Source organism: Centroberyx affinis, unplaced genomic scaffold (assembly GCF_046629955.1).
Source record: "Centroberyx affinis isolate AG114_WGS23_722 - 3 ecotype Tasmania unplaced genomic scaffold, CSIRO-AGI_Caff_v1 ptg000997l_1, whole genome shotgun sequence".
Lineage (NCBI taxonomy): Eukaryota > Metazoa > Chordata > Actinopteri > Beryciformes > Berycidae > Centroberyx > Centroberyx affinis.
The window spans coordinates 242,501-256,902 of NW_027279562.1; the positions used below are offsets into that span (position 1 = coordinate 242,501).

At 41.8% G+C, this 14,402-nt stretch overlaps 1 protein-coding gene across 1 annotated transcript in view; it reads left to right on the forward strand.

The window, feature by feature from the left end:
* The window catches only part of LOC139646784 (myelin basic protein-like), a 42,195-nt gene extending 27,849 nt beyond the window's left edge, over nt 1-14,346 (forward strand). Inside the window, exon 4 of the mRNA XM_071522505.1 lies at nt 14,054-14,346. Within this exon, the coding sequence (XP_071378606.1) occupies nt 14,054-14,346 (293 nt within the window). The remainder of the gene's footprint in view (nt 1-14,053) is intronic.
* Nucleotides 14,347-14,402: the final 56 nt, after the last annotated feature.

A 14,402-nucleotide genomic window follows, 5' to 3' on the forward strand; every position in this document is an offset into this window, starting at 1 on the left:
GCCCAATATGTTATGGCCTTTTAATACCAATTGTTTTTCCTCCATCTCCTACCACTACTACTGCTACTACTACTACTAACAATATTAATAACAATAATAATAAAACATATACATGAATACTTGTGGTATCCAATTAAAATCTTGCATTAAATATGTAGGCTAATCAATCAAACTGCATCATATCCATCATATCAGAGGTGGACGACACATAGCTGATTTTTAATGAAAGGCCAATATTGGCCTGTTATATCGGCAAGCCAATATATTGGTCTAACTCTAGTGTGTTTTCATGTTTGTGTGTGTGTGTGCCTGCTCGCTTAAATTTGTGTGTGTATACTGACGCTGATGCTGTGTCAGCATATTTGAGCATGTGGTCATGTATCCTTGAGCAAAGGGAAATTCACCAGTAAGCCTCTGTTCTTCTGCTGGCCTTGTTACCACTAGGAGAGCTGCGCCTCGCAGCAGCTTCAGCTGATTGATCTGTTAGCTACTCAATATCCTTTCCCTCCTGCAGCTAATTCATGTCCTTTATGTTAAACACTTGTCATTGATCCTGCACAGACACATGTGATACTTAAAGGCAGCCGCCCACACAAAACACAGTTTGTTGTAGCCAATTAGTTGTAGCCTAGGGACACAACATATTATTCAGAGACAGACATAAAGTTATCTGACCTACAATACAAGTACCAAGAACAATAGCTATCAGTGTTTTAATGACTTTGCCTTTGAATCACCAGAGCTGAAACATTATTATTCTCTTACTGCAATCTCAGGTTTCACCTCAGCTTCCTCACACAGAAGCCTCTGGCAGCTGATGATGAGAACATCACAAAATTAGTATGCAGGTTTAAGTGTTGATCTCCTTAACCCAGGGGGCGAACAGCAACTTCCAAGGTGATCTGACTGCAGTGCTCACCATGCTCATACAGGTTTCAAAGTTAACATTATTGGACTGTAATTTGATCAGTATATAGATAGATCAATCTAATGAATGTAGACAATGTGTGAGGGTGTGAGCAGTGAGCAGTTTATACAAATTAAGGTTTGTTATAGGGTCAACTTGAAATCAAAGATCTTTTATGTGTGTTATTTGTGTCATAATGTACAAAACAGCTGCTCTACTGCACCTCGGCATTCATTTAGTTTCCACTTTGATGTTGATCCCACGTTTAATGTTTAACCACTTCTTTGCTCAGTCAGCACTGCTCTCTGATAGTGTGTAAAAATACCAGTCTTATCAGTTTGTAATTCAGAGAGAGGGAACATTGCTGTTACATTACACTTAAAACCTCCTGTGATCTGTGCACCAAGGCTGAACTAATTCGGCGCCTTTGAGTTAACTCAGGCAACGGGCAAAAGAAAATAAAAGGAATTTCCGCCAAATTGGCTTGGTGTGAGTGGTTTATGACGGGCAGGTTAGTGGTGCTTTAGTGAAGCCTGTTTTCTTTGAGCTGTCAGCAGCGGGCAGCGTGACTCATCCAGGCCTGTCCAGTGTCTGGGGATGTCTCTGCACTGCACTTCCTGTTTGCGCTGCTTTTCCAATGAAGGGCAAACACCACCATCAGCCGTGGGGCCTGTTAAAAGCCCATTATGGCTCCATTACCTGGCCTTGCCTGTAGCAGGCCCCCGCTCAGCAAAACAGACCCCCTCTATCCATCTGTCTGTCTGCCTGTTTCTCTGTGACTGTGTCTGGGTCACTGTCTCTTCATCATCACAGGGAGAGCTGAGGAGAAATGAGCAACAGTTGTAGATTGAAACACAGGAAGCAGGTTTCTCGACCAGCCATCTGAGGACAAGGTAGCTTAGGACTACACATATACAATGAAAGAAAGAGAGGGAGAAAGAGAGAGAGGCTCACCACCGTTCAGATGTAAGCCTGTTCTGAAAATTTCACTCACTGCCTCTTTCAGATCAACACAAAACAAAGACACAAGCGTAAGAGGGCTTTGGCTCTTGCCTTGTTTCTCTGGCACACTCGGGTTGAGAAGACAGGCTTTCTTCCTAATTAGTTTGTTTTTGTGCTTCAGTCTCTTCCTACACCCACACTCATGAAGAGTTGTTCAGTGAGATGAATCATTATGGGTTACCTAAGCTCTTACATTGCAGGTCGATCTGTTCTCATGCAAAACAGTGTGTTATGTAGAACTACAGCAGTGTGTGTGTGATTGAAGCGCAACAACATGATAATAATAATAATAATAATCTTAATCTTAATTTTAAACATACTGTAATACAAAACTGTAGCAAAATATGCTATCATCACATATAGCCCTCATTAGCATGGGGAAATTTTACTCTTTTATCACTATTCTCAAAATATCTCTTCAGAAACAAACACGCTCCACAACTTTCTGAAAATTCAAAAGAACAAGAATAATTGGGTTATCTTCTTAAATTGAGTAAAATGCAAAATGATAAAGCATGCAGTTGATAAAGCAGAGGGCAGTGTTTTGAAGATGATTTTTCATTACAGATCCATCCCTTCTTAAGGTCACACCCCGGCTTCTGTCAAGGGTATTGAATGGTATTGGTGCAAGTCAATTATCACTTATTTTATATGTGCTTTCCTCAAATTGCATTTGGGTCCTGCTGGATATACTCTTTTGACTTTTTAATGGTAAAGTAGTCTGCTGCAGATTGCATTGATTTGATCAAGCCTGATGGGGTTATTCAGGGTGTTCTTCTTGACTATTGGCCGAAAGGAAGAGGAGGAGGAACTGAGGCTCCACACGCCTCCGCTCGCTCTTTACTAACTCTATTGAGAAGCTCATGGAAACACAGGTCAGATGGCAAATCAAAACAGAATCACAACATGCTCTTCAGGAATCGGATTTCCCCCTGTGAAGTCCAATGAATATTTAATATCTGGTGTACTTTCCAAGGCTGAAGAACAGGATGATGGAGTTTATGCAGCATTGTTTGCGATGTACAGAGCAGGGTATTAGCTAGTTATTGATGTGCCCTTCATCTGACCTTCACAGCAACCCTCCCTCCCTTTCTTCAATAATGACCATATTTTCTTACCCCATAAGTTGGCTTAATTGGTAGCTGTATTCTTTCAGTGTACAAAATGGTATGAAGAACTACAATTTTTGCTGTCATGAACTTTAGCTTCATCAGAAATAGGACAAAATATGAGGGAACTCCTACAGCTTCTGACAGAGAGCAGCATAGGCTAGGTAGTTTCACATGATAGGGTAGTTAATTTTATAGTTTCCCAACAGGTCTCTCAGTTACAGTGATACAATCCCGCACATTTCAGTTGACAACTCACTGGCCTTCTCTTACAGTTTGTTCACATTTCCATCAATGTAGTTGATCAGTTGACCACTTTTGATACATTGTGGGCAGTGCTGGAGTTCCCGGCTTTGGTCTTGTCCAGCAGCAAAGTTTTGATTAGGATAACATCTCACGGGGAAACTATTAACTATACATTCACATGCTAATTTTGCTGTATTTTGTTTTGCTATCAAAGAATAACTTGTGCAACATGTTAGCTTACACACTGTATCATTATCCGAATCAGGATAGGCTACAGTAATCACATAGTAAAATGGAATATTTCAGCTCCAATTATTTTATTTCCCTCCTAAAAATAGTACACAAAAACTTACCATTAACACCAACAATGGAGGCCATTGATCTCCATGCAACGTTTTAAGTGATTTATTCCTGTACTTTTTTAAGTTACACAGCACAGGAAAACTCCGGACTACGGTAATCAACTTCTCATAATCCATTTTTTTGTCATGAAGCAGAACATTTATTTACAGAATTGTCGTTACCTCGGTAGGGAAAAGAGTAGTCAGAAATCTGATTGGCTGTTGATGGTCAATGACCGCAGAAAGTTCAGCTTTACCTCACGCCGTTTGACGGCTAGAGTGTCGGCTGAGTTTGTCAGGTCGATTGGCTCAATAGAAATAGAATGGAGTTCCGGTGAGTTGTTGATCGAGGTGACGGCAGTCTGAAAGCTCCGTCAGATGCCCAAAATCCATTGGCTTTTCTAGTGTCTAGAACAAGACAGACAGAAAGGGAGAGAATTTTTTTTTGCTTGTCAGTTCTGCATGCGATACACACCTATCTACGTGTGTGTGTATGTGTGTGTGTGTGTGTGTGTGTATGCATTGGTGTGTGTGCCTGCATATGCGTGCTTGTTTCCCTGCAGAGAGTAAAAGCTGTGCGCTTGTCAGTCGTATATATAGGAGTGCAATGGTCAGTCATTTGTCTCTGTGGCGGAGGCTAATACTAGCTGGTACAGGCCCTGGCACTGCCAACATGAAGCGCCTCCTTCGCCCTCAAAAGCTCTGATTGTTGCAGGGCAGCGTGCATCACTGGACCAGTGTTCTCTGGTTTGACACCATTGTTTCTCTCCCCTCTCACCTCTCATTCTCACCTCTCATCTCTCTCCCTCTTTTTCAGTTTTTATGACTCTCTCAGATAGCAATGGTAGAAAAAATTAAACTCCAACTGAAAAATGCAAGCTGTACTACAGGCAAATACTCTGGATGATGCAGAATGGCTCCCTGTGTATACATTCATCTCCATTCCCTGCCTGCATGTTTTCCTGATTGTATTTTACGTGCATACGAGCCGCCTAGCTGCACTTTGTCTGTGTGTATGCGTGTGCTTTCTCGTGTATGCGCTTGTGTGTTTGTTTGTCATGTTGTAAGGGTTTGTGAATCAGTGGGGCCCTGAGTTCAGGGGACCACGTCATTTTGCCTCGACCATCTGGCAGGACAATCAGTGAGTGTGTGTGTTAACAGCTGGGTCTATGGCAGTGCTAGAAGTGTCCTAGAGGAGGGAAGGGCGGGGAGCGCAAAAGTGCTTCCCTGGCGACTGCATCCCATATGTTAGATGAGATGAATTGGAGTCGTGTTAACCCAACATGACAACAGCAATCTCAACTTGAAGTGGAACTGGGGCTCTGGAGGATCACCGATAGTATCTGTGGTATCAGGATCGGCGCCAATTCAGCTTCCATTGGCAAATGAAGCTGTTCCGATATTGATGCTTTCATGGCATGTGCTTTGGTCCAGTATAAACCAGGAGGATTGATGGAGGATTGTTATGCTATGGTCAGTAAAAACAGGCATTTGTGCACCTCTACATACAATGTTTGCCATCTTGATTTTAGTGACCTTTGCCATAACATTTGGAAGGCTTAGACCCTTGGGTGTCATCAGATTGAGCAGCGGACCACGATGTTACAGATTGCGTTGGGGCTTGAAGCTCTAAGAATGATAAGTTAATTATGCCAGCGGTCACATAGAGCAATTAATGTATAACCTCTCAGTGGAAGGATTCGACACAAGGATCCAGCTGGCTTACCATTTCTGACATTAGTCACATCCACTACTTGTGTGTGTCCTGTCAAAGTGTCTGTACATAGAAGCGTGTTTTGGCCTTCCGTGTCTCTGCCACCCATGGGTGAGGAAGTGTCCCAGAGCACTACAATGATGGCATCAGCCCATGTTGAGCTCCGTTGTTTTTCTCTGCTGTCCTAATGTCCTTTTAGAGAAACACATTCATACTCACTGCCGATGAAAACCTGATTCCCCACAAACACGATACAATACTATATTACTACAAGTTCTGTCTCTGAACTGTTTCAAAATTAAGATTAAGCTTGTAAAAACTTTGAATTATCCTTAAGTCACAGTGAAATGCATTACTTTCCTTTATCCAGAAGTCACAATGAAATCCCATAAAGTAAAAAAAAAAAAAAGCTCATCTCATCAGATCAAAGCCAACTGCTGTATGTTGATTTAAAGCAGAATAAAGCAGCATTGTCCCTTGATGTGACAGCAGCCATTGTCACAGACTGGATTTACTTCTATCCCCTTGAAGGACAGCAGCAGTAGGAGAAATGGCCAGGATATTTGCGAGGCAATTTGCAGTATGCCAATATGCCTGCATTCGTACTTTCACATGGCAAGTCTGGGACTCGCACCTTGATGGATTAGAAGAAGCCTGTGGATGTTTGCTAGACAGTCCTGTCAAGCTCTGAAAGAAGAGCGGTAGAGAGAGAGGTGTTGAAAAGAGAAATAAGAAATAGCTGCTGTTTGTCAGTAAACAAATCAATGTGAGGAGCTGTTGGTGATGACAGGCCAAGGCTTTCATTATATTTGGTAGCTGTACAAGTCGAGTCTCACGGCAGCTTGGGTAGCTTTCACAGCTCCTGCACTCCTCAGTATATATTAGTAGTAGTATACAATCATTGAGCAGTGACAGTGGTTTATGCCGCTGATTTTCTTTCTCTAAATGCCATTTGGGAAATTTGAATTATCATTTTGATTTGACATGCCAGATAGAAGACATTTAACTAAATCTTATTATTGACTTAATCATCGTAGTTTTGCTTTGGTACAGCCGCACAGAAACTCCCATCCTTCCCCATTCGGGCTCACTGTTGGAAGTGAAGGTTAAAGGTCATAAACAGGGCTAAGAAGGGGAAAGCCAGTGAAGGGAGTGGCTCTGCTGCAGCCCCTTTCTGTAGCAGCTGTTTATCTGCTGCTGAAAAATCTCTAGAGGACTATGGCCCTGAATGCCTGATGAGGTGGCGGAGACAGAGAGGGGCTTTCTCCCTTAGGCTTGTGGGTGCTACAGATCCACCATGAATGCCGCAGCAGAGGGATTTTCACCCCTAGGTGGGAGGTTTGATCAGGGGCCACATAGCTGCGGCTCTTTTTTCATAGGAATGCTTCCCGTGCCTGAGTCCCACCACAGTCCTTGTTGTTGTCCCAAACGCTGGTTCGCTGAAGGCCAAACATCCTCTTCACGCCGAGGAAGAGGAGGAGAAATGAGGAGATCGAGGCCCACTCCCTGCATTCCTCTTCCTCTGATGATGTCGGTGACTCCTTCAGCTCCGAGGTCAGCTCTGAGTTTCTCTGCTGAACTGATCAAACAGCCGCCTCGTCTCGGTGTCTTCACCTGACTGTTTAACACACATTGTGCAGCAGGCAGGGGTGGTGATAGTAATTGTTCTGGGCACAGTTATCTCAGATTTCCAGACGGCAGATCACATCAATTATCCTTCATGATTTTCCCATCGCTATCAGGCTGTCTCACCTCAGTTGTTATAGGGAAATCTTGGAGTTGTCATGGTGAATTAATCAAGAAGGGGTAACGGGCTATTATCCGGTCAGCTTCAGAGTATGATAATGTCTTGGCTGCAAGTTGAAAACAGATTTGTATAAGACCAGCATCTGTTGGGTCTATTAGAGGCAAACCTCCAGAGCAATCTATTTGCCATGGGTAAGAGTGCGTGCAGCAGATGCTGACCTCTCTGTCCGCTCAGGTGGCTGAAGAACCCCACAGCTACACCAGTGATGGACTGGCCTGAGAGGCTGCCATTATCTGGAGTTTTCAACACATGAATAAATGCAATATGTATGAAGGAGTGAAGGCAGAGTGAAGGCAGCATGCTCTCAGCAAGCCCTTACCCTCCTCTGCAGCGTTATGCATCAGCCTGTTGGATAATTGGCCCTTAGTGTTGTTTACAAGTTCTGCTTGTTTTGCATAACCCGTATCTCCACCATGACATCCCTGCAGAAAGCAGAGGGGTTTTTTTTTTTTTTTTTTATGTAATGAAGGACTAGAGAAACATGCAACATCATATCTGGCCTTTCATCTCCCCCTCTCCTCCACTCCTATTTATCAGCCTCTTTGTGAATGATGAAAAATGGAAATATGACATGAAAAGCTTGTTTATTCATCTTTTTTTTCTCTCTCTCTCTCTACCAGGCCTTCTTTCAATATTTTCAAACATTTGTGAGGCGAGCGCACTGCGTCTCAACTATAAAGCATGGCAATGACATGGAGTTGAAAGTTTACAGTTGTCCCAAGACTTCAAAACACGTTGAAAACTTTTATGACAGGATGAGTCTGAGTAGTCAGGCTGTGTAGTCCTCTGTAGTATAGACACATTTGGTTAATGAACAATTAGCTAATTACCAGAGGAAAAAACACTTCACTTCTTTAGCTGTGTGTGTGTGTGTGTGTGTGTGTGTGGTAGTGGTGGTGGTGGTGGTGGTGGTGGTGGGGGGGTACTAAAACAGTCCTGGGCGTTGATTGACTGACTGATGGCAGTTTTTATTAATCTAAAGGGAGGATGGAGTCATGCAGGAGGCAGACAGTAATTGAAGGTTCCTGGGAGACTGAGCCCCAGCCTAATTAGAAAAGTTAGCACATTGTAGACTGCAGGCTGTCACAGGGTTGTCAGTCACCAAGTAGCCAAAACTAAAGACTTTACACCCTTAAGATTTACCTGAAACTGTTAAGGACAAGTGCTTCACTGAATGCCATTTACTTCACTCCTCAGAGGCCGTTGGCATGAATAATTTGTTTAATTTTGAAAGATGGTGAACTCAAATTTTGCTTTAAAACTAAAATGGCTGATTGTTAATCAATACTTTTAGATCACATTATACTCATGTAGTTGTCACTCTTACAGACAGGGTTCACAATAAAAACACAAAATGAGAAGAATGCACGATAAAAACAAATAACAGTTGATCACAACCTGTACCACATGGACAAGCATCAGTTAAAGTGCCATTAAGTAACCTATGACTTTCATTGAACTCTGTTGGCAAGTCTGTAGAACAGCTTACAGTGGCCTGGAATTGACAGAATTAATAAGGTCACATGTTCAGAGTAGAGAGGCGTAAGCTAGCTAATTAGCACAGAGATCCAACAGAAACGTCTAGGGAAGAGGTAATATATCACCATGCAAAATACTGGAATAATTTTTGCCTTGAAAACAAAAGTTGCACCGACCTCCATTGCTGAGCAGTTGAAAAAGCGGGGGTCAGAGAGTTGCTTCCAAAATATAGTAAAGGCCAGAAAATAATTTTTGAAAGCCAGAATTCTCAGCACCTGGCCAAGTAATTGTTGAGTCATTAGTATTGATCAACAACCCCCTTCGACCCCCGCAGATATATTATGGTTATTTTGTGCTACAGGGCAGTAAAAATCTGAATGCACCCACAATAAGACCAGACATGGAGTCAATAGCTTGATATAGTGCAATGAAAAGTTACTCATCAACATCAGTAGTCATGTTTTATGGCTACACAATGTGAAAATGCAGCCATAGGGAATATTATGGGCTGTGGACAACTCTTCAAGTTCCAGCAGTTCAGGATAGTGGTGCAGGGCAGCACTGATTTGTTTAGAAATGGGAGCAATAGGTGATGATGGAAATGGTAGATGGGGACTCAAGCAGGGATCTTTCCTCTTTTGTATCTGTAATGTTCACACAGTCAACCAATTCAGCGTACCTCCTTTTCTTTATGAAATTAAATGAAACCTGTTTGCCTTACCACTAGTCTTTGCCTAAAAGGAGTAGGACCTATACCCACCTAGATTATTATAGGACTACCTTTAATGTATAACTTAAAAATAAAGATTAGAATCTGGTGGAACCTTGATGTCTGGTATCCCAGAATCAAGGTATTACAACTGCTGCTGGAGAATTCAATCTGATAATGGACCCACAACTGGATTCTCAAAGTAAAAGACCCCATAGTGCTGATCATGCAGCAAAAATAATCAGAAGAGCTACTAAGGAGTTTGGTCTAGTGCACCTCTGGACAAAAGCCCTCAAGATTTTAGTACATAAATTGAAGAAGCAGCACAGAAGAGCCAACATCGCTGCCCTTAGAAATAAAGCAAAAAACAAGCAAGAAATCGCTCAAGAGTTTGCAGAGTACTACAGGCAGTTGTATGATAAGGATGAAGACTTGGCCTCTGTTGAATACATTGAGGAATATCTGAAGGGTCTGGAGTTGCCTGCAGTAACAGAGGAACAAAATGAGGCTTTTACTACCCCAATTACAAGAAAAAAAAAATAAAGCATGTTAAATGTCCTGGTAGTGATGGTTTCACTGGCAAATCTTATACAGAGTTTAAAGGAGAGATCTTACCTGTCTTGGAGAGAGCTTTTAATGTGGCTTTACGTCATGGAAACTGGGCTGAAACATGGTGGAACTCAATAATTACAGTTATCTGTAAAGAAGGGAAGAATCCAACAGACTGCAGCTCCTATAGACCCATAACTTTATTTAACATCGATCAAAGATTGCTCAGGGGTATTCCAACAAACCGGCATAAAAAGATCATTCCTTGTATCATTAACCTAGACCAGACAGGTTTTATTACAAATAGATAGCTGGCAGATAAAGTAAGACGCACATTGAATATGATAGAATATGCCAAGAAGACAGACACTCAGATGGTAATCGTTATCCTAAATCCAGAGGAAGAGTTTGATAGAGTTTCTAAATTCTTGAAAACGTATAGAAATTTTGACTTTTGTATTACTTTTATTAAATGGTTAGAGGCCATGTATAGGATAAAAAAGTTCAAGTATTAGTGAATGGGATGTTAGCAGACAATTTTCAGTGAAAATGGGGAACATGACCCCCTGTCACCTCTTATCTTCACACTATCCACTGAATGTTTTGAGACGAGTATTAGGAATAACAAAGCAATTTCCGGGGTTGTTATTGCAGGAGAATGTCATACATTGTTTCTTTATACAGATGTCATGATCCCATATATTCAGAACTTTGAAAAATCATTGCCAGCCCTTATGCATGACATATATGTATTTAGCCATGTCTGTGGATATAAACTAAATATATGGAAAAGTGTGAGATTCGAGCATAGGGGGTGAAGTTTCAACAACATTATAAGAAAAACACTCTTGGAAATGGGATTTAGACAAAATTAGATTTTTGGGGATTATGATAGCAACATGTTTAGATCCTCTATAAATTGAACTATTAAAGTTTGTAATGTCAAATAAAGCATGGTCTGAACAGATGGAAACTGATACCAATGACGCTAATAGATCGCATCAATACCATTCGCATGAATGTATTATCTTGTTTCTTATTTTTTTTTCAGACATTGCTTCTGTACATTCATACTACAGTGTAAGAAATAATTTAATATGGGATGGTGGCAACCCAGAGTAAACTGAAGTTACTGATGGGTAAAAAGAAAGGTTCTACACAGATACAAAGTATGAGAACTTGGTTGAACAATGATTCCCAAGCTAGATGGGACTCAGTTGAGTTATGTGAAGACAAAGGTTTCATTAAAACGTTAGCTTTTTGTTCTGTGACGTATAAAATGACACAAAGAACAGAGAGTATCTGGGTTAAAAACACATTCAGTGGTTGGGTTAAAATCAGGTGTCTTCTACAAATAAAAATGAAATATGATTTACCACACTTTCACTTCTTAGGATATCTCAAAGTTAGAAGTTATTTGTCCAAAAATGAATTTATCTCAGAGACAGTAAAGGATCTTCATCCTCTTCTAAAGTTTCTATGGAGAAATTATGACCATTTATACAATTCAAGAACACTGTAATAAAAAGAGGAGGTTAAAGCAAGGGAAGGATCGGAGGTAGAGCTTAATGTAAATATAGCAGATGAGTTATGGGAAGAAATAAGTTTGGGGGTTCATAAAATTACAGCTTGTCACATTTGGAGAGAGTATACTTGGAAGATATAGATGTGCTGGCGGGAGTGTGGTGAAAATGAAGCGGGCTCTAGTCACATGGTCATGCCCTATGTTAAAGTTATATGAGGAGGTATTCAGAAAGAAATGGAACACATTAAAATCTCTTTAAATATGTAGTCAGACTTTATACTTCTGGGAATCATGCCAGCTGAGATAACGAATAAGAGTGATGAATATCTGTTGAGGATACCAAGGATAACGGCTTTGAAATTAATAACAAAGAATCCTTGCTTAACCAAGTGGAGAACGCTAGTAAAACTATATTCGGAGCAGTTAATTATAAAATGAGGGATAACTTGCACTCGTTTGAGAACAAATGGGCCTAATGGATGAAAGAGCAGCTAATCCTAAATAATGTCATTAGTCTGGAGAGTCCCATGATGGTCTGAATGCTGTTTCAGAGGCTTTTTCACCCTGACAAGGATTGGATATCAACAACTTCAGTCTAAAAATATTAGTATCCATATTGGCCTTCAAAAACACATATCGGTTGAACCCTAGTCCTAACGGCCAATGACACTCCAGAAATCAACCCCAAAAGCACCCAGAAGATGTCTTTTTCAATGTCCTGATGCTCACTCTGTAATTAGACATGGATATATTTTCAGTTTATCCATGACCTGACAACTTTCACTATTTATTTTGCACTACTTTACATAGTGGTGCATGTAGACAGGCAGCCGCAGCTGGCCGGCGAAGATTAAGTAGTAAGTAATGGCCAAGGTAGAAAGGCATGACTTTAGATATTTTTCATTTACATCTTTTTACTGATGTGTCATTACAGAGCAAGCAATCAATGCAGTAAAAAAGACATGCTTTGGGTGCTTTTGGGGTTGATTTGTGGAGTGTGCATTGGCCCATTAGGACTGTACTGGAGAGCCAGACCCAGGCAAGCAAGACTTAAGTAGCTCTATAGTGAAGCAGCTCATGAGATTTTGGTCGGAACTGACTAGGATGATGGAAGAAGATGAGAAGGGTAAAGGTCAAAAATGGCTCAAAGTCAATCGATATATCTCTCTCCGCTCTTTCCTCACAGTAACAGTTTGATTCACAAAGGTACAGTGTATTTGGCACCGTGATCTTTTCTTCTGGAAACGTAACCGAAATAAAGAAAAACTGCTGACATTTACCCATAAGGGGGGTGACAGGTAAATATCATCATCAGGCCTTAAAGGGAAATGACCAAGATGACAGATGAAGAACCATGTTGAATGTCTGCCTTTGCCACAAACCTTGTCTCAATAAAGGCCTAGTAATAATTTTAGCAGTGACCTGTGTGTGACAAATAGTGTCTCTCTTCAGAGCTTCCCCCTCAAGGAAAGCAGGCTAGTCTTGCCCCACAAACGAAATCATATTTTCATCTACTTTTCATTTACATTTACTTTTGATGCATGACTTGCTAGTCCTAGCAGAAGGGAAACAAGGTTGAGAACTCCTACAATCGACCAAACAATCAGAGATTATCAGGGATGTTGATTTTACTGCAACAGACGCATCTTTTTACCAGCAATGCAATGTGGCATTGCAACTAATCTTACAGTGTAAAATCCTACCTAGCATATTGAAGAAGCATGGAGAAAACAACTTGCTCTGGACCCAGAAACACCCGGCTTGTCGCTGCTCGGGTCCCGAATCAGATAAGTGTCACCATGCATTGAGTTGAAAATCCATACTTATAGGAGTTATTTTAGTGACACTGGCCCCTTTGTTCCTCAGGAATAACTATGCAGCTCTGACAATAGGCCACTGTTCACCCAATATTAGCATGCAGATTCCCTGGTGTAGTGCTACACCATTTCTGCCAATACAGTGTGTATATTGTTTTGGAGGCAGGAATGCACTGGATGCCCTGTGCTGTGGGAGCTGGCTAGCATAACGGTTAGCTGTCAGAGTGGAGTGTTACAGGACGGGCTGTATTTCCATCTAACTGACATGCTGGAACGTGTAATATATTGTTCACATTGTTGAACTGAAAAATATACCACGATATAAGTTGTAGATGTAATCTAATGCACTTGGATGACCATAAAGATGTGTGATAGGCAACTTTGTTTTAATTTCAACATCATTTCTTTTAAAATGTGTTCATGTAAAAATGCTGTATTGTGAACCTAGTATTTTATATCATAATGAATCAAGAGATGAGCATATTGTGTATGAAAGTGTTGTGCAAGCACTGCATTGTATTTCAGTCAAATCAAGCTCAGATTTGTGAAGAGCACTGCTACACATTAACAGTATTGTTTTGACATAAAAGCAGAAAGCAGTAGAAATGATCTGCTTAGGCACTGAGTTAACAATTCTCACTTTTTCTCACACCTTCCTCCCACGTGTCTCTACCTTCTCCCGTTCAGCAGGTAAGGTTTATTACAGTTAAAATGGGCGCGCTGGCTCTGCCGGTCTGTGCTGCAGCAGGAAGGGCAGGGTCTTGTCAAAAGAGCCCTTTGTGCTGCAGGATCTTGTTGTGTGCCATGCAGGCCCGAGCCCATAGATGACCCTTGTTGTTTCTGCGCAGGCCTGGGTGAGGCAGATGTGAACCAGAACAATGGCTGCGTCTCGGAGAAGCCGGCGGTGACTGACTCCACGGGCGCTGAGGGCCCCCACCAGCCCTGGCCCCTCGCCAGCACAGCTGACCCTGACGCCGCGCCACGCCCCCACCTGGTCCGCCTCTTCTCCCGAGATGCCCCGGGACGAGAGGACAACACCTTCAAAGACCGACCCTCCGAATCGGACGAGCTGCAGACCATCCAGGAGCACAGCGGAGCGGCTTCAGAGTGCGGGTCGGAGACTGACCAGGACCTAGAGTAGCCTAGCTTTTTTTTTCTCCCCCTTTCCTCTCTTTTCTCTTTTTCCCTCCATCCTTT